Genomic DNA, 25,824 nt, shown 5'->3' with positions numbered 1-25,824 from the left:
GGAATGATTGAAGAAGAAGTGGGGGAAGGAAATGAAGGGAAGGTATTTGTTAGATAACAGAGAGGGGACTGAAGTGGAAATGAGCCTAATCCATCCGCCTTTGGGATTGCAAAGTCCAGAATATAAAGGGCAGTAATGATGCTGAATCTATAGAAAGGTTAGTTCACACTGAGCACTGTTCACAGTTCAGGCCATTGCATCTTACAATGGATATATTGGATGGAAGGAGTTGAGTGCAGATTTATCAGAATGTTTCTAAGGCTCCAAGGGTTAGTTTATGAGGAGGGATTAGATAAACTGTGTTCTTATTCCCTGGAATACACTAGTTTAAGAAGTGATTTCATTGAGGCTTTTAATATTTTGAAAGGAATCAATAGGTTAGATCTGAAAAAAATAATTTCAGCTGGTTTAAGACAAGGAGACGTAACCTTAAAACCAGGGTCAGGCCAGAGAGAAGTTCAGAAGCATTTGCTGGGGGAAGTGTGGAATTCATTCCCACAAAAAGCAGTAGAAGCTTGTTGAATTTTAACTCTCAGTTTGATAGATTTTTGTTAGCCAAGGGCACAAAGGAATATGGAGCGCAAGGCTGCTACATGGAGTTAGAATACAAATTAGCCACAATCTCACTGACTGGCAAAACAGCCACAGTTCACACAGAATCCCTGCAGTGCATAAGGAGGCCATTCGGCCCATTGACTCTGCACCAACAACAACCCCACCCTGTAACCCCACATATTTACCCTGCTAATCCCCTCACACTAAGCAGAAATTTAGATTCATAGCATCCCTACAGTGCAGAAAGAGGCCACTTGGCCCACCAAACCCACACCAACAACAGTCCCACCTGCACCATATCCCCGTAACACCATGTATTTACCCTGGTAATCCCCCTTGACACTAAGGGGCAATTTAGCATGGCCAATCTGTCCAGCCCACATAGCTTTGGACTGTGGGAGGAAACTAGAGCACCCAAGGAAACCCTCGCAGACACTGGGGGAGACTGTGCAGACTCTACGCACAGGCTGGAATTGAACGCAGGTCCCTGGCGTTGTGAGGCAGCAGTGCTAACCACTGTGCCACCGTGGGACAACAAATGGAACGTTGGCCTTTATTGCAAGGGGGGAATGGAGTATAAAAGTAGGGGAGTCTTGTTGCAGCTCTACAGGGCATTGGAGAGACCGTATGCAGAGTGATGGGTGCTGTTTTAGTCTCCTTACTGAAGGAAGGATATACCTGCACTGGAAGCAGTGCAGAGAATGTTCACCCGGCTGATTCCTGGGATAAAGGGATGAAGTGAATGCAACAAGTCTTTGGGTTGGGTATATTTATTGGAGTTGAGAAAAATGAGGGCTGATCTTATTGAAATCTGGGACATTCAGAGGGGCTTGAGCCCAGAAAAGAGTCACACAGTCTCACAACATTAACTCTATTTCTCTCTCCACAGATGCTGCCAGACCTGCTGAGTTTGCCCAGCATTCTCCATTTTTATTTCAGATTTCCACCATCTGCAGTATTTTTCTTTCATTGTTGATGCTGACGGGATGTCCCCCTAGTGGGGAAATCTGGTACCACAGGACTTGACATGGAAATAAGGGATCTCTCATTTCAAATGGGTGGCACGGTGGCACAATGGTTAGCACTGCTGCCTCACACTGCCAGGGACCCAGGTTCAGTTCTGGCCTCGGATCACCGTCTGTGTGGAGTTTGCACATTCTCTCCGTTTCTGCATGGGTTTCTTCCGGTTGCTCCGATATCCTCCCACAGTCCCCAAATGTACAGGTTAGGTGGATTGGCCAGGCTAAGTTGCCCTTTAGTGTCCCAAGACGGGTAGGTTAGGGGGATTAGCCATGATAAATGTGTGAGTTGTGGGGATAGGGTGGGGAAGAGGGCCTGAGTAAGACACTCTGTCAGAGAGTTGATGCAGATGTGATGGGCTGAATGGCCTCTTCTGCACTGTGGAGATTCAATGAAAATGGAGATGAGGAGGAAATTTTTCTCTCGGGTGGGGGGGGGTGGTCATTGGTCTTTAGAACTCTCTTCCCCAAGGCGCAGTGGAGGCTGGATCACTGAATATCTTCAAAGTTGAGTTAATGTAATAAGTCTTCAAAGGCAGAAGTCCCTTTACTAACATTTCTTTATTAGCAAACTCGAACTGCAGTACACAGAGTGCTAGCAGTCAGCAGTCTGCCTCCAGGGGGAGGGGGGTGGGGGTGGGGGGGTGGTGCGGTGCCAGAGGAACTGACACCCCCAGGTTAAATACAAGGAAAAGACTCTCCGATTGACCCATCAATTGACTCTTTAATCAGGGAGTTCATATTCCAATAGGCCAAGATCAATGTTCCGATAAAGTCAGATTGACTTTTGATCGACAAGGGTATCAAAGATAGTGGGAGACAGGCCGCCACAGATCAGTCACTGTCTTACTGAACAGCAGAGCAGGTAGTAAGGATGTGTGGCCTACTCCTGTTCCTATGGTTTACCTGGGCCGCACAGTTTGGATTAACAGGATTAATTCACGGGACTATGCATTGTCCTCTGTACCTGGTTTGGACATCTCTGCTCTCAAGTTCATCTGAAGACTGACTTCAAGTATATTAGAAACAACGATCTAACTCATTTAATTGGTGTCCATTGCTCACAGATCGATGTTGCTATAGTAATTTATTACAGATGGATGCCTGAACAAGTTCAGTTAATGACTTAATAAACTTGATGCAATATATTCTGTTTGCCAATTGATATTATATCACGCCAATTCTGGAAAGCCATTTACATCATTAATTCCCTGAAGCTAAATGATTAGTGCCCTGTGGATTTTCAATCCCAGTCATTAATTAATACACAGATAATGAATTACGGCCTCAGTTACTCATGCAATAAGCAACCTGCGGGACTCAGAGTGCTTTGGATTAACACTAACGGCGAGCACACTTCATGTTTTAAAGATTAAAAAGAAATTTAGAATTTAAGATAATTGGCAAGAAAAGGCAGGGGGAGATGAGGGGTGGGATTCTTCAGCCACGGTCGCCTAAAAAAACCCAGACATTCCTGCCCCAGTTCAACAGATCTTTCCATGGTCCACCTCTCCACCTGCTAGAATTCCAGGGGCGGGCAGGATGGCAGAATTCCGGCTGAGTTTTTTTTTACTCAACAGGTTGTTGTGATCTGGATACACTTTGCCAGAGTGGCGGGAAATTTAATAGTCACCTTAGAAAGGAAATTCCATATTTGCTTGGAAAGGAACTATTTGCAGGGGATAGAGCAAGGATGTGGGACTAATCGGATAGCTCTTCCAGCGAGATGACACAGGCACACAGGGCTGAGTGGCCTCCTTCTGTGATGTATGATTCTATGGATTGGCTTTGATGGGGTTAGATGTTTGACGAGATGTTTGGTCAGTGTTACTGTCAGGGAATCGTGAAATCCTATAGTGCAGAAGGAGACCATTAGGTCTCATTTGGTCTCACCACGACCCTGTATAATTGCAGCGTGTCTGCTAATGTCTGCAGAGAGACGTTAGTGTCTCAGGTCGATGATCTTTCACCTGACTGTTAACTCGATCTCTCCCTCCACTGGTGGACGGTCAGAAGCTTATTCCCAGGGTGTGAGAGACAATTACTAGGGGGTAGAGGTTTAAGGTGCGAGGGGCAAGGTTTAAAGGGGATGTACAAGGCAGGTTTTTTACACAGAGGGTGGTAGATGCCTGGAACCCGCTGCTGGCGGAGGTAGTGGAAGCAGATATGATAGTGACTTTTAAAGGGCATCTTGACAAATACATGAATAGGATAGGAATAGAGGGATATGGTCCCCGGAAGGGTACGAGGTTTTAGTTCAGTCGGGCAGCATGGTCAGTGCAGGCCTGGAGGGCCGAAGGGCCTGTTCCCGTCCTGTAATTTCCTTTGCTCTTTGTTGCGATTTGGCTAATATCTCATTGTCTCAGATGGAAGTTGATGAGGGAGATTTTCCAGCCTCTCAGTCGCATGTTTCCCGCCGGTGGGAGGTAAAGCGTTGGTTGCTAGTGGCGGGATTCCCGTTGCTGCCAATGGGAATCCCCACTGACGTCACCCCACGCTGGCAGGAAAACCGCGGGTGGGAGTGTGCTGCCGGCGGGACTGGAGAATCCCGCCGACACGAACGGCCGAGAATTCTCTCCCACATTGTTAAGTACTTGCCCTAAGTAAATTTTTACATTGGTGTTTTGATCTGAATTTACACACACACACGTTGTCCCATTGCTGTAATCAGATAGTTTGAGCATTTACAGACATTTCTCAACTCTGGGCTGATATTCTATATAAGTTATCGTCTGCGATTGAGAAACTTTCCCCTTACAATCAGTAGGGGGGGGGGGGTGATTCTCCCATTCCTGCTGCACTAATTAATTGCCATTCATGCTTGGGAAGGACATTCTGTTGTGTGGAGAACGCTCTGCCAGCCAGTTGCAAATGATAACTCAGGATTTGGATTCATTCCTGCAGTGAGCGAGGGCAGTGGTACATCACGTGGGCCTCCCGCACACTGGGCAGGATTTTACCAGCTATTTGGCAGAAGGCTGAGTGACGGGAAAGCGGGCAAGGTGGATCGGGAGGGTGTCAGGTGACTTACCTGTTGCCCTCCCACCACCTTGTAGGCAGCCCATCCACTCGCACCAGAACTGAGGTCAGTAAATGGCCAATTGAGGGTCTCCTCCTGCCTCTGCTGACATCCTTCACAGAGCAGAGAGACAAAATCTCTTTTCTCAACTGGCCCCATCTTGAAATAAACCTCAGAATTCTACCACTGGTCTTACTGTTTTTTTTTTAACAGGATGTCCCAGCTGCTGATTGGCCCTCGGTGCACTCCAAACAGTTGAGATATTAGCTGTTAGTTAAAAAATATTAATCCCTGTGGCAATACAATGGCATTCAGTGAGTTGAATGCAATACAATGTGAGGGTAAGCTGTAGTGAGTCTCTGGCATTGGCCTTAGAACAATGCTCCACCCTAATCATTTTGGTTAGCGAAGCCAGCTTAAGATTGACAAGGGGTGAAAGAATCCTGCCAGTGCAGAAGGAGGCCATTCAGCCCATTGAGTCTATACCTAAACTCTGACAAGGCTCTTACCCAAGCCCTAATCCTGTAACACCACGTATTTACCCCCCTAATTCCTCTAAACTACCTGGGCCACAAATCTCTGACTGTTCACGCCAGGGGGGGGGTTCTCCTGTCCCGCCAGCAGCTCAACCTGTCCGTGGAATTCCTGAGCAGGTGGGGTGACATCAATGGTAATTCCCAATGACGGCAGCGGAACCAGAGAATCCCACCGCTCGCAAACAACGCACCACCCCCCGCGACGGGAAACACGAGATTGGGAGGCTGGAGTATCTGGACACCAAATGACAATTGAGCATGGCCAATCCACCAAACCTGCACACCTTTGAAGCATGGGGGGAAACTGGAGCACCTGGAGGAAACCCACGTAGGCACATAGAAACACAGAAGATAGGAGCAGGAGAAGGCCATTTGGCCCTTCCAGCCTGCTCCACCATTCATCACGATCATGGTCCAACTCAACAGCCTAATCCTGCTTTCTCCCTATAACCTTTGATCCCATTCGCCCCAAGTGCTATATCCAGTTGCCCTATGAATAAATTCAATATTTTGGCCGCAACTACTTCCTGTGGTAATGAATTCTACATGCTCACCACTCTTTGGGTGAAAAAATGTTTCCTCCGACCAAAGTGTTTAATAGTTGGCAAATAATCTAAATATTTCAGGAGAATTGAATTTGACAATTTCATTGAATGCATTATTGCATCTTTCTGAGACTCATGCATCTTTAATTAACGAGTAATGTCCACATTATGAGTAGTGCTTAAGGTGCTTTGTGTCTCAGACACTGGATTAATATAACCGAAGCTTAGGCAATCTGTTATGTGTGAGCATTATGTGGCAATTGCCATCAGCAGCGATACTGTCAAAAGATAGCGCTATATCTTGCTGTTTGCAAAAAAGATTGCCTGATGTGTCAGATGAAGTAGCGTACATCATCACAGAGCTGTCATCCCATAATGACACGGTGTTTCTGAGCTGCAGACAACCTGCGATAATGGTGAGAGTTGTCAAAGAAAAACTGTAAGGCATTGATGGTGCAGGAGAACAGACGTTGACCCTCCACCCTGGTGGACTGGGTACATATCCAGCCCAAATGGATGGATGGAAAATCTCCTCTGTCTTGTTGGAAGACTTCGACATAAGATTAATTCAGGAAGCCCCAATTCAGTTCCCACCCACTGTGGAATATTTGCTAACCTTGGATGGCCTGGTGGTTAGCACAGTTGCCTCACAGTATCAGGGACTTGGGTTCGATTCCCGGTTTGGGTCACTGTCTGTGTGCACATTCTCCCCGTGTCTGCGTGGGTTTCCTCCCACAGTCAGAAAGGCATGCTGGTTAAGTGTATTGGCCGTGCTAAATTCTCCTTCAGTGTACCCGAACAGGTGCTGGAGTGTGGTGACCAGGGGATTTTCACAGTAACTTCTTTGCAGAGTCAATGAATGGGAGGCTGGTTTACGTGATGGATTGGCTACATTGGGATTGGGACTTTTTGAGGTTTGTTGCGGTCTTGGGCAGAGCAGGAGCCACACCAAGCTGTGATACAACAGAAAGAATGCTTTCTATTGTGGATCTGTAAAAGTTGATGAGAGTCATAGCTGACATGCCAAATTTCCTTAGTCTCCTGAGAAAGTAGAGGCAGTGGTGGGCTTTCTTAACTATAGTGTCAGCATGGGGGGAAAGGAGAAGGTTGAGAGGTGACCTAATGTACCTTTTAAAATCATTCTTTGACAGATCTTTACTGAATGGCGGTGTTGGCTCGAGGGGCCAAATGACCTATTCCTGTCTCTATTTCGAATATTGTAGAGTCACAAGGTTTTACAGCACAACTAGAGGCCATTCAGCCCATCGTGGCTATGCCAGCCATCAAGCATCTATCTATTCTAACCCCACTGTCCTTAACAAAGGGCTGGTTAGGGTCGATATGAAGAATGCAGTCTCCCTTCTGAGAGACAAAATCTACAGGCCAGGAAAATCAGTAAATCCCATAAGGAATTCACAAAGAACTCTGAGGAACACGCTGTCATCATTGATGTGAATAGAATTGCTGCATTAATGGTAGAGGGGAACGTGAGGTAGACAGGGATAGAGGTGTAGAATCATGGGATCCATACAGTGCAGAAGGAGGCCATTTGGCCCATCAAACCTGCACTGACAACAATCTCCATAACCCCAAGCATTTACTCTACCAGTACCCCGACACTAAGGGGCAATTTAGAACGGCCAATGAACCTAACCTGCACATCTTTGGAGTGCAGGAGGAAACTGGAGCACCCGGAGGAAACCCATGCAAACACGGGAAGAAATGCCACTCAGACAGTGACCCAACATCAGAATTGAACCAGGGACCCTGCTGCTGTGAGGCAGCAGTGCTAACCACTGTGCCATCCCTGTAGTTAGATGTGCGAGACGGAGGAGAGTTGGAGAAGGTTCAAACAGAGTGTAAACACCAGCACAGCGCAGCTGGCCTGAATGGTCCATTCCCGCATTGTGAACTCAATACCATTAATATAAACTGGAGACATTTAAGTGAATTAAAAACAGAAAATGTGCAGGTAAGCTCAGCAGGTCTGGCGGAATCTGTGGACAGAGAGATATAAAGTTACCATTTCAAGTCCGTATGAACCTTTTACAGAACTGCAGAGGGATAGAAACGTGATGAATTATGTAGTGGAAGAGGGAGATGGGACAGAATGGAAGGTCAAGGAGAGACCACAGAAAGGAAAGGATAGTTGGCCGGAATTCTCCTGTTGTTCACAGTGACAGGATTCTCCAGTCCCACCGGCAACCCACCCCACCTGTGGGTTTCCCGCTGGCGGAAGGTGGGGACCCCCCACCCCCCCACCCACCTACCCATGTTTCCTGCCAGCAGGAGGTGGTGTGCCACTGGCCAACCAACAGGATCATCTGGTCCTGCCAATGTCTATGGCATTGGGCACGGTTAATCCACCCCACTGCCATTGACAGTGACAGGAACAGAGAATCCCGCCGCTAGCAAACAACACGCCACCTCCCGCTGGCAGGAAACATGCGGCTGGGAGGTCGGAGAATCTCAGAGGTAATCCTTCCACATTACAAATCTATCCCCCTTCAGCTCTGTAGGAGAGTCACATTGACGTGAAATGTTAACTGTGTTTCTCTCTCCACAGATACTGTCAGACCTTCTGGGTCTATCCAGTACTTTCTGTTTTTACATCACATTTCCAGCATGTTTTGCTTTTATATTTAAGTGAGTGTCCCTGATTTATTTACCCTTGCACAAATAAAATGAAAATTTAAGCCGGCGCACAGTTTCTCCCAACGAGAACTCGCAGTGAGCTCTGTACGTACCTTTGTGGATGGGGGAGCTGTGTAGGGCGGCGATAACTGTGGTTCCAGCCCACTTGTGTCGGCTCCGTTAGCCATCTCTTGTTTCCTGTCAAAGAAAAGAGAACATTGGTAAGAGCAGGTGAAAGGATGGAGTGTGAAAAAGGCCACTTGGCCCATCAAGCCATCTCCTTGCACGGACCATGTCCCCAAAGATTGACAGGATATTCACCCATCCCAACATGCCCATTTCATCAATCCTTGAACAACCGTTACCCCTTCCCCCTCTCCATCTCTGCCACCACCCTCATGGTCAACTGTGGAAGTACTGGAGTCTTGTTCCCCTCTGAGAGAGCATTTATGTACCTTCCTTCAAGACTTCAGGGTGTCCCAAAGTGCTGAGCAGCCAATAAAGTGTGGTAAAATATTTGGTTATCCGGCATGTTCTGGGAATGGATGGCTAATCAAAGATGCCAGTTAATAGAGAGTTACGTCGGGACACAGTAAGGTAATGTAATTCGTCATGTTTGCTACATCTCTCGCCAACTTTACAGATACACCATAGAAAGCATTCTTTCTGATTGTATCACAGCTTGGTATGGCTCCTACTCTGCCAAGACTGCAAGGAACTACAAAAGGTCATGAATGTAGCCCAATCCAGCACACAAACCAGCCTCCCATCCATTGACTCATACACTTCTCACCGCCTCGGAAAAGCAGCCAGCATAATCAAGGACCCCAGGACATGTTAGCCCCAGACATACTCTCTTCCACCTTCTTCCATCAGGAAAAAGTCACGTACCAACCGTCTCAAGAACAGCTTCCTCCCTGCTGCCATCAGACTTTTGAATGGACCTACCTTGCACTATGTTGATCTTTCTCTACACCCTATCTATGACTGTTACACAACATTCTGCACTCTCTTGTTTCCTTCTCTACGAATGATATGCTTTGTCTGTATAGTGCACAAGAAACAATACTTTTCACTGTATACATGTGACAATCATAAATCAAATCAAATCAAAGGTAATGCTCTGTCTTGGAAGGGTCAAGGGAGGTGGGGAGTGATTTGGGCAATTGCAGGGCATCACAGTAAAGCCAACACACCCCAAGCTCAAACTGACCCCACAATTAAAGACTAACTGCAACTTTAGAGGGAGGCAGTGGCGTAGCCATATTGTCACTGGACTAGTAATCCGGAGAACCAGGCTCATGCATGGGGAACACGGATTTGAATCCCACCATGGCAGATGGTGAAATGTGAATTCAATAAAAAATATCTGGAATTAAGATTCTACTGATGACCATGAAACCATTGCCTGTTTCGAAAAAAACCCATCTGGTTCACTGATGTCCTTTAGGGAAGGAAATCTGCTGTCCTTACCTGGTCTGGCCTATATGTGACTCCAGAGCCCACAGCAATGTGGTTGACTCTTAAATGCCCTCAGGGATGGACAATAAATGCTGGCCCAGCCAGTGACACCCATACCCCATGAACAAAAATGAGAGTTGCCGAAATCCGGTATTTTCCTGTTTGGGAAGGGTTCCCCCCGCCACCCATGTTTTCCGGTGGCAGGGGTTGGCTTGCCAATGGCCGCCAGCTGGGTCCTCTGGTCCTGCCAACGTCTATGGCATTAATCATGGCTCACCCATCCTGCCATTGGAGAACCCGCCACAGGGAGCCACCCCCACTGAGGCCGGAAGATCCTGCAGGGGAAGGGCTGGAAAATCTGGCCATTCATTTCCGACTTGCAAACCAGATTTCCAGAAAAACCACACTGAACTGTCAGAAATTCCAGTGCGTAGAGCATTCTGGTTGGTGCAATGTTGGATAACACCATGTTTACTGTACTCTGTCTTGAGAATGGGTCACTGCTGTAATGCAACAAACGCAGCAAACAATTTGCATATAGCAAGGCCCCACAGTCAAAATTGTCCTTTCACTCAGTTGTCTGAGGGGTAAATATTTACCAGGACCCCCCCACTCTTTGAAATAGTGCAGTGGAATCTTTTATATCTGATGATGTAACATCAGAAGGTGGCATCTCAAACAGTACAACACTCCCTCAGTAGTGCACAGGAGTGTGAGCCTAAACCTCAGTTTATTTATTAGTGTCACTAGTAGGCTTACATTAACGCTGCGATGAAGTTACCCTGAAAATCCTCGAGTCGCCACACTTCGGCGTGTGTTCGGGTATGCTGAGGGAGAATTTAGCATGGCCAATGCACCTAACCAGTACGTCTTTTGTACTGTGGGAGGAAACCGGAGCACCCGGAGGAAACCCATGAAGACAACATGCAAACTCCACACAGACAGTGACCCAAGGCTGGGAATTGAACTCGGCCCCTAGTGCTGTGAGGCAGCAGTGCTAACCACTGTGCCACCGTGATGCCTTGTTCCTGACGTGGGAATTGAACCAATAACCCGCAACCTCAGGGGTGAGAATGTTGCCAACTGGCCGCTACATATACGTGATATATAAGAAATATGACAACTGCAGTTGATGGATTGATTGAGATGTTCGCCAAGCCTGTTTGCGTAAAAAGCTGTTTACTGTTGGCAGAGGCAATTCAATGCTCTTAGCAACAAGGCTAATCAATCATGAAAGAATGATCCATTAACAAGCGCATAAAATAGCTGATTACTTGCTATTTGCTTCACACCTGGAACTCACGTGGCTCATATGCTCTCACTCCAAGTAATTTGCCCAGCCACTGTTGCGAAGAGATGAAGGAACAGAGTGACTGTTTCTAAGGCGATCTCATTAGGGCCAATTCATGGTTAACTATTGATTATCTACTGGATTATTAGTCTGTTTGCTTAACGCACTCCATATGCTCGTCTCCATCAGAGTTAAGAAAGAACTGGCCAGTGTAGCGAATTGCTAACTGGCAGCCTGATGGGTCGGACACGCATTGCCCAGGTTAAGGCACATCAGGGAAAGGTAGCTCCAATTCAGCACTAGACAAAAACCAACGCAAAACAGAACAGAGCTGGTTTAAAAGAGGCACCTCCATGTCAGAGATGTCCCTCTCTGAGGGATCAAGTCCATACAGGCCAATGGAAAAGATGCACTGGGTGCCATCTTACTGCCATGCCATGCACCCACTGCCATGAGATTGGAGAACTTGGCAATCAGTCAACTCTCCATTCCCTGTGGCAGGATGGGAAAATCCCGTTGATGTGAATGGGGGTAAGATTCTGTGTGTGGTTATAGTCAGGAAGTCCTGTATGTGGTACCAAGCAGCACCATTATCTGTTGCCAACTGGTGGCACCAAGCCTCTCCAGCGAGACACTTCCTCCTATTGTGCTCCCTAACCATTGTTGCTGTTATGACCCTCCAACTGATACAGGGCACTGCCCCCTCCTTGCCACCCCCACCTCCCACACCCCCAAACACACAGATACACATTCTTTCAACCCTTCTCCCCCTGCCACTGGGCAGTTGGGAGGATGGGGGGCAGCGAGCTGTATGAGGGTTACATAGAAACAGGCCACAGTGTTTGTGTTCCACCTGAATTTTCCTCTTTCTCACCTGACTTACAGTTTAAAGTTTATTTATTAGTGTCACAAGTAGGCTTACATTAACACTGCAATGAAATTACTGTGAAAATCCCCAAGTTGCCACACTCTGGCATTTGTCGGGGGACATTGAGGGAGAATTTAGCATGGCCAGTGCACCTATTCAGTATATCATTCAGATGTGGGAGGAAACTGGAGTGCCTGGAGGAAACCCACGCAGGCACGGGGAGAATGTGCAGCCTCTGCACAGGCAGTGCCCAAGCCGGGAATTGAATCTGGATCCCTGGTACTGTGAGACAGCAGAGCTAACCACTGCGTCACCATGCCACCAACTGATAATATGAAACAATTGCTGATTGTAGGAAAAACCTATCTGGTTCAGTAGTGTTCTTTGGGGAAGGAAATCTGCCATCCTTATCTGGTCTGGCCTACATGTGACTCCAGAGCCACAGCAATGTGGTTGACTCTCAACTGTCCTCGGGCAACTAGGAATGGGCAATAAATGCTGGCCAGCTGGCAACACCCAAGTCCCATGAATGAATAAAAAATAAAATCATTCTGATTGGTACTGTGATCACGGACTCAGTCATAGGAATATTGGACTGCTAGATAAAAAACAATGAAGGTTCACCTGTTTCCCTTCCTGATATACGCATGATAGACCAATAATGGAATTGTTGGCTAATCATAGCATTCAATCTCTGTCAATTATCTTACACCAGACCCGGACATGATGCATAGAGAATTCCCAGTGGCGGGAACCGTAACCTATCATACGTCATGTCACAGATGACTCATGGATTCTATCACAAAATGTTATTTTCTGAAAAAGGTCTATCTAATTTCCATTTGAATGAATCAACACTAACTCTTTCCCCAGGGAATCGGCAAATCTACTGGAAATGAACAAAAACGCAACGCTCCATTCATGAGGCAAACAAGAAGGGACCCTTCAAAAAGCGGAACGAAACGCATCCATTAACTTCCAGAATCCATCAGAAAAGCCTCTGGCACATCTCATTATTGGAGCCTTATTTCCCGCATCTGTGTTACAGTCTGTGCCATGTTGCAGTTTAATAAGGTAACGTAAATATCCAAGAGATCAGAGTTCATTGTAGATAATCTTGTGTCCCCCCGTGATGAAGGATTCCACCTGGGACCCTGAAGAACTTCATCATAGAATGAATATATCATAGAATCCCTACAGTGCAGAAGGAGGCCATTTGGCCCATTGAGCCTGCACTGACCACAATCCCATCCAGGCCCTATCTCCAAAACCCCATGCATTTCACTCTAGCTAGTCCCCCTGAAATAAGGAGCAACTTAGCATGGCCAATCCGCCCATCTTTTGCATATTGTTGGACTGTGGGTGGAAACCAGAGCACCAGGAGTAAACCCACGCAGACACGGGGAGAATGTACAAACTTCGCACAGGCAGTGACCCGAGTTGGGAATCGAACCCAGATCCCTGGCAACCTGAGTATAGGCCTCAATGATCTTCTTTTGCCATCGCGAGGCTCTACCTATGGCCAATCTCAGGGTTGTCTCGCTCCCCGTGTATAGAGTGAATGTCAGCTTCAGTGACCTCCTGCCGTACACGCATCTCTTGGAAGCTACCTGATGTGTGTAACCTGTATTCTGCTGGCAATTAGCCAGTCCAGCACAACATTTCTCTCCATTGCCTGCCACCCACACTCCTCCCCCCACCCCCCGCGCCACCCCCCCCCTCCCTCCCCTCCCCCATGCCACTGCGCATGTTGCTGACAAGACACCTCCTGAGCCGTGACAACTCTGTGGTTGGAGAGATTGGGACGGTTTCTTTCAGAGGCAAGAAGGGGCTGAGGGGGGAACTCCGCAGCAACATCCAAGACTTGGACAATGTAGATAGTGAATACTCTAGAGAGAGAGAGAGAGAGAACATCAAGAACTGGAGGGCATAGTACAAATTAATGGGCCAAAGGAGTAGACCTGAGGTAAGGAAAATTTTTTTTTCACTCAGAGGCAACTGGAGATTGGAACTAACTTCTCGAGAGGGTAGTGGAGGCAGGTTCGATCGAGGTATTCCAAACGAAACTGGGTTGTTAGCCGAGAAAAATGAATGTGCCAGGATACAGGGATAAGGAAGGGGAGTGGTGCTGGGATAATGCTCTTCCAGCGAGCGAGTGAAAACTCAACGGGCTGAATGGCCTCTTTCTGCAACGTAAAGATTCTGTGATTCTGACCCAGCCCGCCCTGGGATAGATGGAAGGAGGTGGGACGGCAATGGGATACCAGCTGGACGGAGGAAACCCATGCAGACACGGGGAGAACATGCAAAGTCCACACAGACAGTGACCCAAGCCAGGAATCGAACCGGGTCCCTGGCGCTGTAAGGCAGCAGTGCTAATCGCCGTGACTCAAGGGGGGAGTGATTTTTCAGTCACGCTTGCTCCAAGGCTGGAAAATCCCGTGCGAGGTCAACGGATTTTTGCATGGTTCGTGTCCTGCCTGCTACAGGCAGAACGGGAATATTCTGACAAAGAGGTGAGAAGCGGGAAGGCTGACAGTCTCACAGACATTGTGTGCAACACAATGATTCTGCAGACAAAGGGTAATGGATGCAAACTGTGGCCTCATCAACACAAACCTGAATAGCACCAGCCTCCTCAAACCTGGATTCGCAGTGTCAGATTCCCAATCATCTGTCTTAAGAGAATCACATCCTCTTCAGACGCCTGACAGTGAGTGAATCAGACCTGTAGGCACATCGTGGCTCACATTATGTGCTCTAAATGTAATCTTTCACCCTAACAGTTCCCAGATGCAGTGTTATTGCTAAAGGGAGTACTTACAGTCTCATCATCATTATGCAGTCTCTCAAATGCATCATGAAGCTATTAAAGAAGATGAAATATTTCTGGATGTGGAAGTAAGCAATCCATTTGTCGAAAAATGAGACATCAGCCATCCACTCAGAGAGTTGGGAACTAATGTCTTGTATTGAATTACGTTCTGGGAAACAAAAACATTCCTCCTTTGTCAGCGTGACTTTATTTCTCCATCTCCCAGCCAAGTAATGGTATCAATTAGTCTGTTTATAAGGGGTCAGGGAAAACAGCCCCCTCACTTAGCATCAGGCCTGGCAGAAAGATAGCAAAAGAAATTGGGGTCAAAGGAAACCATTAGCTTTTAGTTACAAAACAGGACGTGTTGGAGATGCTCAGGCAGTGTATGGGGAGAGAGGGAGAGAAACACTTCCAACTCTGAGTCGGCACAGTAAGTAGTCTTACCACACCAGGTTAAAGTCCAACAGGTTTATTTGGTAGCACGAGCTTCTGGAGCGCTGCCCCTTCATCAGGTGAGTGATGACTGAGTGTGCAACACATGAGTGTGTCACTCACCTGATGAAGGGGCGATGCTCTGAAAGCTTGTGCTACCAAATAAACCTGTTGGACTTTAAGTTGTGCGACTCCTTACTGTGCCCATCCCAATCCAACACCAGCAACTCCACTTCACTCTGAGTCAGCGAGTGGACTTACTGTTTTCCCTTGGTGTCTGAACACCTGGGACATGTAACGCCAAAATAATTTCCCGTTTATTCTCCGTGTCCTGCCATCTTGAAGTAGGAGGGTTGACTTGGTCCAACTAGGCTGGTGTTCTGTACACAGCAGCCAAAGGGACTCTTCTTTTTCGTAGTGGATTTCTCTAAACTTACTATTCAACTGCCAGTTTTTGCTCGCACTTCAACATTAAGTGGTCCATTTTGCAGTTGGAATGCAAACATTTTGACAATCACTTCTGTCTTCGGAATGGGTGGCATGATGGCACAGTGGTTAGCACTGCTGCCTCACAGTGCCAGGGGCCCGGGTTTGATTCCTGGCCTTGGGTCATTGTCTGTGTGGAGTCTGCATGTTCTCCTCATGTCTGCGTGGGTTTCTCCGGTTTCTTCCCAGAGTCTGAAAGACATGGTGGTTAGGTGCATTGACCATGCTAAGTCAATGCACTTAACCAGTGTTCCCAGTGTACCTGGGTACTTCCTCAGTGAACACAAACGGGCACCAGAGTATGGCGACTAGGGGATTCTCACAGTAACTTCATTACAATGTTAATGTAAGCCTACTTGTGATACTAATAAATAAACTTTAACTTTAGCTGATGGGGTGGGGGGGAAGAGAGATGAGACTGAGGGAGAGGTGGGTGGAGCTGTGGGGGGGAGGAGGATGGAGCTGGGGGGGAGGGGGATGGAGCTGGGGGGGAGGGGGATGGAGCGGGGGGGGAGGGGGATGGAGCTGGGGGGAGGGGGATGGAGCTGGGGGGGGAGGGGGATGGAGATGGGGGGGAGGGGGATGGAGATGGGGGGGAGGGGGATGGAGCTGGGGGGGGAGGGGGATGGAGCTGGGGGGAGGGGGATGGAGCTGGGTGGGGAGGGGGATGGAGCTGGGGGGGAGGGGGATGGAGCTGGGGGAGGGGGAGGATGGAGCTGGGGGGGGAGGGGGATGGAGCTGGGGGGGAGGGGGATGGAGCTGGGGGGAGGGGGATGGAGCTGGGGGAGGAGGATGGAGCTGGGGGGAGGAGGATGGAGCTGGGGGGGAGGGGGATGGAGCTGGGGGGAGGGGGATGGAGCTGGGGGAGGGGGAGGATGGAGCTGGGGGGGGAGGGGGATGGAGCTGGGGGGGAGGGGGATGGAGCTGGGGGGGAGGGGGATGGAGCTGGGGGGGAGGGGGATGGAGCTGGGGGGGAGGGGGATGGAGCTGGGGGGGAGGGGGATGGAGCTGGGGGGAGGGGGATGGAGCTGGGTGGGGAGGGGGATGGAGCTGGGTGGGGAGGGGGATGGAGCTGGGGGGGAGGGGGATAGAGCTGGGGGGGGAGGAGGATGGAGCTGGGGGGAGGGGGATGGAGCTGGGGGAGGAGGATGGAGCTGGGGGGAGGGGGATGGAGCTGGGGGAGGGGGAGGATGGAGCTGGGGGGGAGGGGGATGGAGCTGGGGGGAGGGGGATGGAGCTGGGGGGAGGGGGATGGAGCTGGGTGGGGAGGGGGATGGAGCTGGGTGGGGAGGGGGATGGAGCTGGGGGGGAGGGGGATAGAGCTGGGGGGGGAGGAGGATGGAGCTGGGGGGAGGGGGATGGAGCTGGGGGGAGGGGGATGGAGCTGGGTGGGGAGGGGGATGGAGCTGGGGGGGAGGGGGATAGAGCTGGGGGGGGAGGAGGATGGAGATGGGGGGAGGGGGATGGAGCTGGGGGGGGAGGGGGATGGAGCAGGGGGGAGGAGGATGGAGATGGGGAATGGGGATGGAGCTGGGGGGGGAGGGGGATGGAGCTGGGGGGGAGGGGGATGGAGCTGGGGGGAGGGGATGGAGTTGGGGGGGGAGGATGGAGCTGGGGGGGAGGGGGATGGAGCTGGGGGGAGGGGGATGGAGTTGGGGGATGGGGATGGAGCTGGGGGGAGGGGGATGGAGCTGGGGGGAGGGGGATGGAGTTGGGGATGGGGATGGAGCTGGGGGGAGGGGGATGGAGCTGGGGGGAGGGGGATGGAGTTGGGGGATGGGGATGGAGCTGGGGGGGAGGGGGATGGAGCTGGGGGGAGGGGGATGGAGCTGGGGGAAGGGGATGGAGCTGGGGGGGAGGGGGATGGAGATGGGGGGGAGGGGGATGGAGCTGGGGGGGAGGGGGATGGAGCTGGGGGGAGGGGGATGGAGCTGGGTGGGGAGGGGGATGGAGCTGGGTGGGGAGGGGGATGGAGCTGGGGGGGAGGGGGATGGAGCTGGGGGAGGGGGAGGATGGAGCTGGGGGGGGAGGGGGATGGAGCTGGGGGGGAGGGGGATGGAGCTGGGGGGAGGGGGATGGAGCTGGGGGAGGAGGATGGAGCTGGGGGGAGGGGGATGGAGCTGGGGGGGAGGGGGATGGAGCTGGGGGGAGGGGGATGGAGCTGGGGGAGGAGGATGGAGCTGGGGGGAGGGGGATGGAGCTGGGGGAGGGGGAGGATGGAGCTGGGGGGGGAGGGGGATGAAGCTGGGGGGGAGGGGGATGGAGCTGGGGGGGAGGGGGATGGAGCTGGGGGGGAGGGGGATGGAGCTGGGGGGGAGGGGGATGGAGCTGGGGGGGAGGGGGATGGAGCTGGGGGGGGAGGGGGATGGAGCTGGGGGGGAGGGGGATGGAGCTGGGGGGAGGGGGATGGAGCTGGGTGGGGAGGGGGATGGAGCTGGGTGGGGAGGGGGATGGAGCTGGGGGGAGGGGGATAGAACTGGGGGGGGAGGAGGATGGAGCTGGGGGGAGGGGGATGGAGCTGGGGGAGGAGGATGGAGCTGGGGGGAGGGGGATGGAGCTGGGGGAGGGGGAGGATGGAGCTGGGGGGGAGGGGGATGGAGCTGGGGGGAGGGGGATGGAGCTGGGGGGAGGGGGATGGAGCTGGGGGGAGGGGGATGGAGCTGGGTGGGGAGGGGGATGGAGCTGGGTGGGGAGGGGGATGGAGCTGGGGGGGAGGGGGATAGAGCTGGGGGGGGAGGAGGATGGAGCTGGGGGGAGGGGGATGGAGCTGGGGGGAGGGGGATGGAGCTGGGGGGAGGGGGATGGAGCTGGGTGGGGAGGGGGATGGAGCTGGGGGGGAGGGGGATAGAGCTGGGGGGGGAGGAGGATGGAGATGGGGGGAGGGGGATGGAGCTGGGGGGGAGGAGGATGGAGCAGGGGGGGAGGAGGATGGAGATGGGGGATGGGGATGGAGCTGGGGGGGAGGGGGATGGAGCTGGGGGGGAGGGGGATGGAGCTGGGGGATGGGGATGGAGTGTGGGTGAGGGAGAGGGGGATGGAGTGGGGTGTGTTTAGACCGGGTGGGTGGGTTAGAGTGGGGTGGGGGTAGGGGGGTGGGTTAGAGCAGGGGGAGGAAGGGTTAGAGCGGGGGAGGGGGTTAGGGCGGGGGGTGAGGGGGCGCTGGGGAGGGTGGATGGAGTGGAGCTGGTGAAGGGGGAGAAAACTTTGATGCGAAAGCGAAAATTCTCCTTCGCATATCTCACTGCTTTCCCAAACACCTCACCCTGTGCATCTGTTAACTATTGTTGCTCACTAAATAAACGGCCTTTAACACATCCGTTAGAACATTTCAAGGTGGCAATAGCGCTGTCTCTTCCACCAGTATCTGTATCACTCACACAGCGAACAGCCTGGTGCCAGCGTGGTAGTTATTGACCCATATTGTCCTTCCCTGCTGGGGGGGTTGGGGGGGGATGTGCTTTGATCAAGTGATTCTCACCTCAAAGCCGTGACTCACATGGGCTCCAGATGTTGCCAGTGCGCGAGTTAAACAAGATCAGATTGTCAATGTCAAGTCACTTCAGTGGTTTGACCCCTCTCATTGACATTGACTGTTACCTGGGATTGGCTAGTGCAATCAGTTTTGAACCCGTTCCCATCTGCACTCTGTTACGGATACGTGCCAACATTTCCTCTGGGGTGTATTAGCATTCTTGTAACTTGATCAAGCCATCATTTAAATATTTTAATGAGTTTAAGTAATGATGCAGGGCAATCTGTACACCGGTGGCTATGGCACTGGGATATTGGAGCTGAAATGTACAAATCTTTGGGATCACTATTGTGGAATATATCTCTGGAATTCTCTGCCCATTGAAGTGGTGGAGGCTACCTCGTTGAATATGTTTAAGTCACGGGTAGATAGATTTCTGATCGATAAGGGAATTAAGGGTTGTAAGGAGCAGGCAGGTAAGTGGAACTGATCCACTTCAGATCAGACATGATCTTATCGAGTGGCGGGACAGGCTCGAGGGGTTAGATGGCCCACTCCTGCTCCTATTTCTTATGTTCTTACGATTGAAGACATTGCTAATCCAATTACTGATGACTGACCTTCCCACAACAACATAATCGAGGAGTAAATTACAAACAAATCTCAGACATTCTGTTATTTATATACGTCATAAATATTTATTGACTATTGCCATTTCATAAAATCATAGACTCCCTACAGGGCAGAAAGAGGCCATTTGGCCCATCGAGTCAGCGCCAGCAACAACCCCACCCAGGCCTTATTCCCATAATTTACCCTGCTAATCCCCTTGACACTAAGGGGCAACTTAGCATGGCCAATCTACCTAACCTGCACATTTTTGGACTGTGGGAGGGAAACGGTGCACCCGGAGGAAACCCACGCAGACACGGGGAGGACGTGCAAACTGTACGCAGTTACCCAAGCTGGGACTCAAACCGGGGTCCCTGGCGCTGTGGGGCAGCGGTGTTAACCACTGTGCCACCGTGCCGTCTGAAAGACTTTATCTAAAGAAACTCTAAGATATTGGGGGACGTGCAGCTCCAGATAAACAAATCACCCCCATCAGGGATATAGATGTATCTCATATCTGTAGCTCTTGGAGCTAAAGGGATCAAGGGACATGGGGGGAAGGCAGCACCAAGATATTGAATTTGATGATCAGCCATGATCATAATGAATGGCGGAGCAGGCTCGAAGGGCTGAATGGCCTACTCCAGCTGCTAGTTTCTATATTTATGGTTCACTGCACATTGGGCAGGATTCTCCGGCCCTGGGTGCCCCAAGCCCAGAAATTCTCGCCCAAGCTCAACAAACCTTTACGCAGTCTGTCGAATTTTCTGTCCAGCCCGCTACGATTCCCACAGCGGGCGAGACCGGAGAATTTTAGCCATTGGGCACACCTTCAATCATGGAGGGGGGTGATTTTGGCAAAAACTGCGCCACCTGCCCTTGGCAAGACTTTGCCACCACAGGAAATGTTTTTTAAAAAATCCTTTTACCCAGATAAGAGCAGGAAAAAGGCAGATTTCCTTCCCTATAGGGCATGAGTGAACCAGATGGGTTTTTAACAGCAATGGTTTCAAGGTCATCATTAGACTTTTAATTCCAAATTGTTTTACTGAATTCAAATTTCAACATCTGCTGTGGTGGGATTTGAAACTAGGTCTCCGGAGCATTACCTTGGGTTTTTGGAGTACTGTTCCAACGACAATGCCACAACACCACTGCCTCTCCCTCCTTGTCACTGCCCCTGCTGTCAAGTGCATGTGCAAGGACACTGAGTCGGGGCAGTGTACAGGATGAGTTTCCATGGGCATTCTTCCCATAGTCAAACAGCGTAATCAATGGTGAGATATTGGGGGGGGGGGGGGTGCCAGGGAACTGGACTGAGCACCACATCAGTGGCCTTGCAAAGAGAAAAGACGCAGTGGTCACTGTGGGTGTACAAGAGAGAAGCCCCTACATCTCTCCTCTGTGCAGATCAACCAATTCACCTGACCATCCTTTTTTTATTCATTTGTGGGACATGGTGTTGCTGGTTGGCCAGTACTTATTGCCCATCCCTAGTTGCCCTTGAGAAGGTGGTGGTGAGCTGCCTTCTTGAATCGCTGCAGTCCACGTGCTGTGGGTTGACCCACAAATGCCGTTAGGGACGGAATTCCAGGATTCTGGCTCAGCGACCGTGAAGGAACAGTGATATATTTTGACACTAAGGGGCAATTTACCCTGCTAACCCCCTTGACACTAAGGGGCAATTTAGCATGGCCAATCTACCTAACCTGCACACTTTTGGACTGTGAGTGGCTTGGAGGGGAACTCGCAAGTGATGGTGTTCCCGTGTATCTGCTGCCCTCGTCCTTCTAGATGGAAGTGGTTGTGGGTTTGGAAGGTGCTGTCTAAGGATCTTTGGTGAATTGCTGCAGTGGATCTTGTAGATTGTACACACTGCTGCTACTGAGCGTGGAGGGAGTGGATGTTTGTAGATGTGGTGCCACTCAGTCCAGCTGGATGATGTCAAGCTACTTGAGATCCTGGGGATCAGGCATTCAGATAGCAGCGACACTCGATAGGACGTGCTCCATTATGTTCTCTCGTACATCTGAGCACTGTCTTCCTACTTGCTCAACTTTCTTAAGTTAGAAATACAGCCAAGAATCCGTGTAAGCAGTCAGCACTAATGCTCACGTTGTCACATTCAGTGACAGTGGCAGATGCCGTAAGCAGGATTCAGATACAGCGTTCTGTAATCAATTCTCCATCACAGCTGTCAGGTTAATCTTAGCAAATAACAAATGGAAATCTATGGCCGTAGCTTAAATCAAAGGGAGACAGCTCACTGTGCGGTTTCTGTGGAAACGAACCCTTACTGACAGCCGGAGACTGGGCTCAATCAGCTAGTTTATCATATCAGAAGTTTGTATCCGGGCTCCGGGCAGATGTTAAACAGCTGTTGCTGCTTTGCATGAGGCACGGTTCACTTCACGGCTTGGATAACACACAGGAGACAGACTCCCCCCTCCCCTCCCCCCACCCCTCCAGGGCATGGAGACAGGCCCTTTGGCCCAAACTGCTCCATGTTGACCCAAAATGCCCGTCTCGGCTAACTCCATTAAATGTCGTCAAGGGGGATGGGGTGGGGGTTGCAATTTCCATTGATTCCTGGGCCTCTCGGTTGGGGTTGTGAAGGGTAGGCCCAGATTGAATTGTACCCCTGTCTTTCTGTCTGATTAATATTGTGAGAAGGTGCGCGTGACCCCCACTGTGGGAGTGGGAAGCGGGGGGGGGGGGGGGGGGGGGGGGGGGGGTTGGATTTACAACAGAAAAGCTTATTGGGAGGCCAGAGTGTGAATCCCAGTTCAATGCATCATTTTCCCAACCACAATTGAACCAAACTGGAAACCTGTTGCCTCAGTTTCCAAAACGGGACTTCTGACGAATAATAGTCTAGCGATAATACTGCTAAGCCATCGCCTCCCCTGAGAATCTGTTTTATTGTGCGCTGATGCTGATTAAGCATTATTGCCAGGCGACCTCAGACCTGTCTATCAGGTAGGGGACCTTTCATGTACTCCCTGAAAAAAGTGTTTTAAGGTTTATCTAAACTAAAGGACTCCATTTCTATCACCAAACGTTCTACAGATATCTTAAAAAATTGCTCAAACAAATCCTGTAGTGGGCCTTGAACCGACGACAATCTGCTGTCTCAGGGCTGAGTGTTGCCAAGTGAGTCAAGACTGAAAAACTGACATTACGCGAATATAGACATACAGAAGATTTATAGCACAGAAAGAGGCCATTCAGCCCACCCAGTCTCTGCCAGCTGAGCAAGGGATATCCTACTTTCCAGCTCTGGGCTCAATAGCTCTGTGGGTTACGGCACTTCAAGTTCATTTTTTTAAAATGTGAAGGTTTCTGCTTCTGCTGCCCTTTCAGACAGTGAGTTCCAGCCCCTCGCCACTCTCTTCATTCCCCCTCTAATCCTCCTGCCAATTGTTCTAAATTATTACAGGTTTTTATATGGTCCTCAGTATAAACAATAGAAATTTGGTTCATCTGCACTGACTACAATCCCACCCAGGCCCTATCCCCGTAACCCCACATATTTACCTTGCTGGGTTCCCCCGACACTTAGTTTGGTTCACGTCTTGATATCTGCAATTCTTTTTCCACAAAGAATTGCTGATAATTGGAATGGCGACACGGTGGTTAGTGCTGCTGCCTCCCAGCGCCAGGGAACTGGGTTTAATTCCGGCTCCGGATGACTGTTTGTGTGGACTTTGCATGTTCCCCAGGTGCCCCGGTTTGCTCCCATTCTCCAAAGGTTCCTTGGCCATGGTAAATTGCCCTTTAGTGTCAGGGGGATAGCAGGGTAAATATGTAGGGATATGGGGATACAGCCTGGGTGGAATTGACATTGGAGCAGGTTTGATGGGCTGAATGGCCTCTTTCAGCACTGTAGGGATTGTATGAATCAAAAATAGGAGCAGGCAGAGGCCATTTGGCCCTTCGAGCCTGCTCTGCCATTCATTTCGATCAGGACTGATCATCCAACTCAACAGCCTTATCCTGCTTTTTCTCCATAATCTTTGATCCCATTCACCCCAAGTGCTATATCCAGCCGCCTCTTGAATACATTCAATGTTTTGGCATCAACTACTTCCTGTGGTAATGAATTCCACAGGCTCACCACTCTTTGGGTGAAGAAATGTCTCTTCATCTCTGTCCTAAATGGTCTACCCCAAATCCTCAGGCTGTGACCCCTGGTTCTGGACTCCCCCCACCATCGGGAATATCTTCCCTGCATCTACCCTGTCTAGTCCTGTTAGAATTTTATAAGTCTCTATGAGATCCCACTCTCATTTGTCTGAACTCCAGCAAAAACAATCCTAACCTGGTCAATCTCTCCTCATACATCAATCCTGCCATCTCCGGAATCAGCCTGGTAAACGTTCGTTGCGCTCCCTCGAGAGCAAGAATATCCTTCCTCGGAAAAAGAGACCAAAAACGCACACGATAAGGTGTGGATTCACCAAGGCCCTGTATCGTTGCAACAACACATCCCTGTTCCTGTATCCAAAACCTCTCGCAATGAAGGCCAACATGCCATTTGCCTTCTTTACCACTTGCTGTACCTGCATGCTTACCTTCAGTGACTGATGCACAAGGGCACCCAGGTCCCTCTGCACACTCCCAATTTACAGCCATTCAGGTAGTAAGCTGCCTTCTTGTTTTTGCTTCCAAAGTGAATAACCTCACACTTATCCAATTTAGACTGCCATTGATTTGCTCTCTCACCCAATCTGCCTGATTTTATTGTCAATGCTTTAAATGTAGTGACATTTAGTAGACTTGTCAGAAACACTGGCGAGATTCTGTATGTATCGCCTGATGTCATTGTTGCTTTTCTTGTTTTTTTAATACCATATCTTTGAGCTTTGCAGTGTCTGGCAATAAAGATAAATAAATCTTTCCAGCCTTTCCAAGATCTCTCCCCATGGCTAAAACTCGCCATTCTTGGCAACACCCTCATGAATCTCTTTGTGCCCTCTCCCTTGTCATCACATCCTTCCTGCAATGCAGGGGCTGGAACTGTGCACAGCGCTCTAGCTGTGTCGTAACTACTGTTTAGTACGGATCCAGCGTAACCTCCCTGCTTTGATATGCATTTACTGATAGAGGAATGCATCCTGAATTTTTAACCAGTTTATCTACCTGTCCTGCTGCTTTTAAGGATTTGTGAGGCAATCCAATTCAGTTTGTCTTCTCCATATCCTATCTTTCATAGAATCATAGAAACCCTACAGTGCAGAAAGAGGCCATTTGACCCACTGAGTCTGCACCGACCACAATCCCACCCTACTCCCTTATCCCTACATACTTACCCGCTAATCCCTCTTAATCTATGCATCTTTCTTGTCTAATCCCAATACTGATTAGCTCTCAGTGAATATATGACTGCACACTTCCATTTTATTGCATTTCTGTCCATCTGACCATCCCATTGATGACTCTGATTTTGATTTGACTTGATTTATTATCATAGAATCCCTGCGGTGCAGAAGGTGGCCATTCGGCCCATCGTATCTGCACCGACCACAATCACACCCATTGGTTATTTTCAGGCCAGGTTATGAGCTTGGCAATGCAGGGACTGGAACTGTGCACACCATGGGAGAGAGAGGGGATCTGGGAGTCCTGCTACATTGGTCACAAGTAGTTAATATGCAGGTACAAGTGATTGGGAAATGGAATGTTGTCCTTTATTGCAAAGGGACTCAATAGGGATGTTTTGATGTGATTGTATTTGTGAGACCACGCCTGGAATACTGAATAGAATCAATACAGTGCAGAAAGAAGCCATTCAGCCCATTGAGTCTGCACCAACAACAATCCCATCCAGTCCCTATCCCCATAGCTCCATGCATTTACCCTACTAATCTCCCTGGCAATTTAGCATGGCCAATCAACCTAACCTGCACATGGTGAGCAGAGGTGGTCCCTCCTTATCTGCCCTCTCTTCAAGGTCTAGTACCCCTCCCCCTGGTTGTCAGCCTCCCCCATGACCTCTTAAACTCTGACCCCGACCTGTTTGCTAACATCCGCTTGCATGGCCTTCAAAGAGCTAGAAAGGTCCAATCCATCTCAG

General features: G+C 50.0%; 1 protein-coding gene across 7 annotated transcripts in view; it reads right to left on the bottom strand.

The window, feature by feature from the left end:
- The window catches only part of rap1gap2a (RAP1 GTPase activating protein 2a), a 248,372-nt gene that overhangs the window by 71,857 nt on the left and 150,691 nt on the right, over nt 1–25,824 (bottom strand). For all 7 annotated transcript variants that reach the window (XM_080210970.1, XM_080210964.1, XM_080210966.1 and 4 more), the window contains exon 2: nt 8,422–8,506. In XM_080210970.1, coding sequence (XP_080067096.1) covers nt 8,422–8,496 — 75 coding nt within the window. In that variant the 5' untranslated portion in view covers nt 8,497–8,506. The remainder of the gene's footprint in view (nt 1–8,421; nt 8,507–25,824) is intronic.

Source organism: Carcharhinus amblyrhynchos, chromosome 23, assembly GCF_965287045.1.
Source record: "Carcharhinus amblyrhynchos chromosome 23, sCarAmb.v2.hapA, whole genome shotgun sequence".
NCBI classification, from domain to species: domain Eukaryota; kingdom Metazoa; phylum Chordata; class Chondrichthyes; order Carcharhiniformes; family Carcharhinidae; genus Carcharhinus; species Carcharhinus amblyrhynchos.
This window is presented reverse-complemented; position numbering and strand designations above follow the sequence as displayed.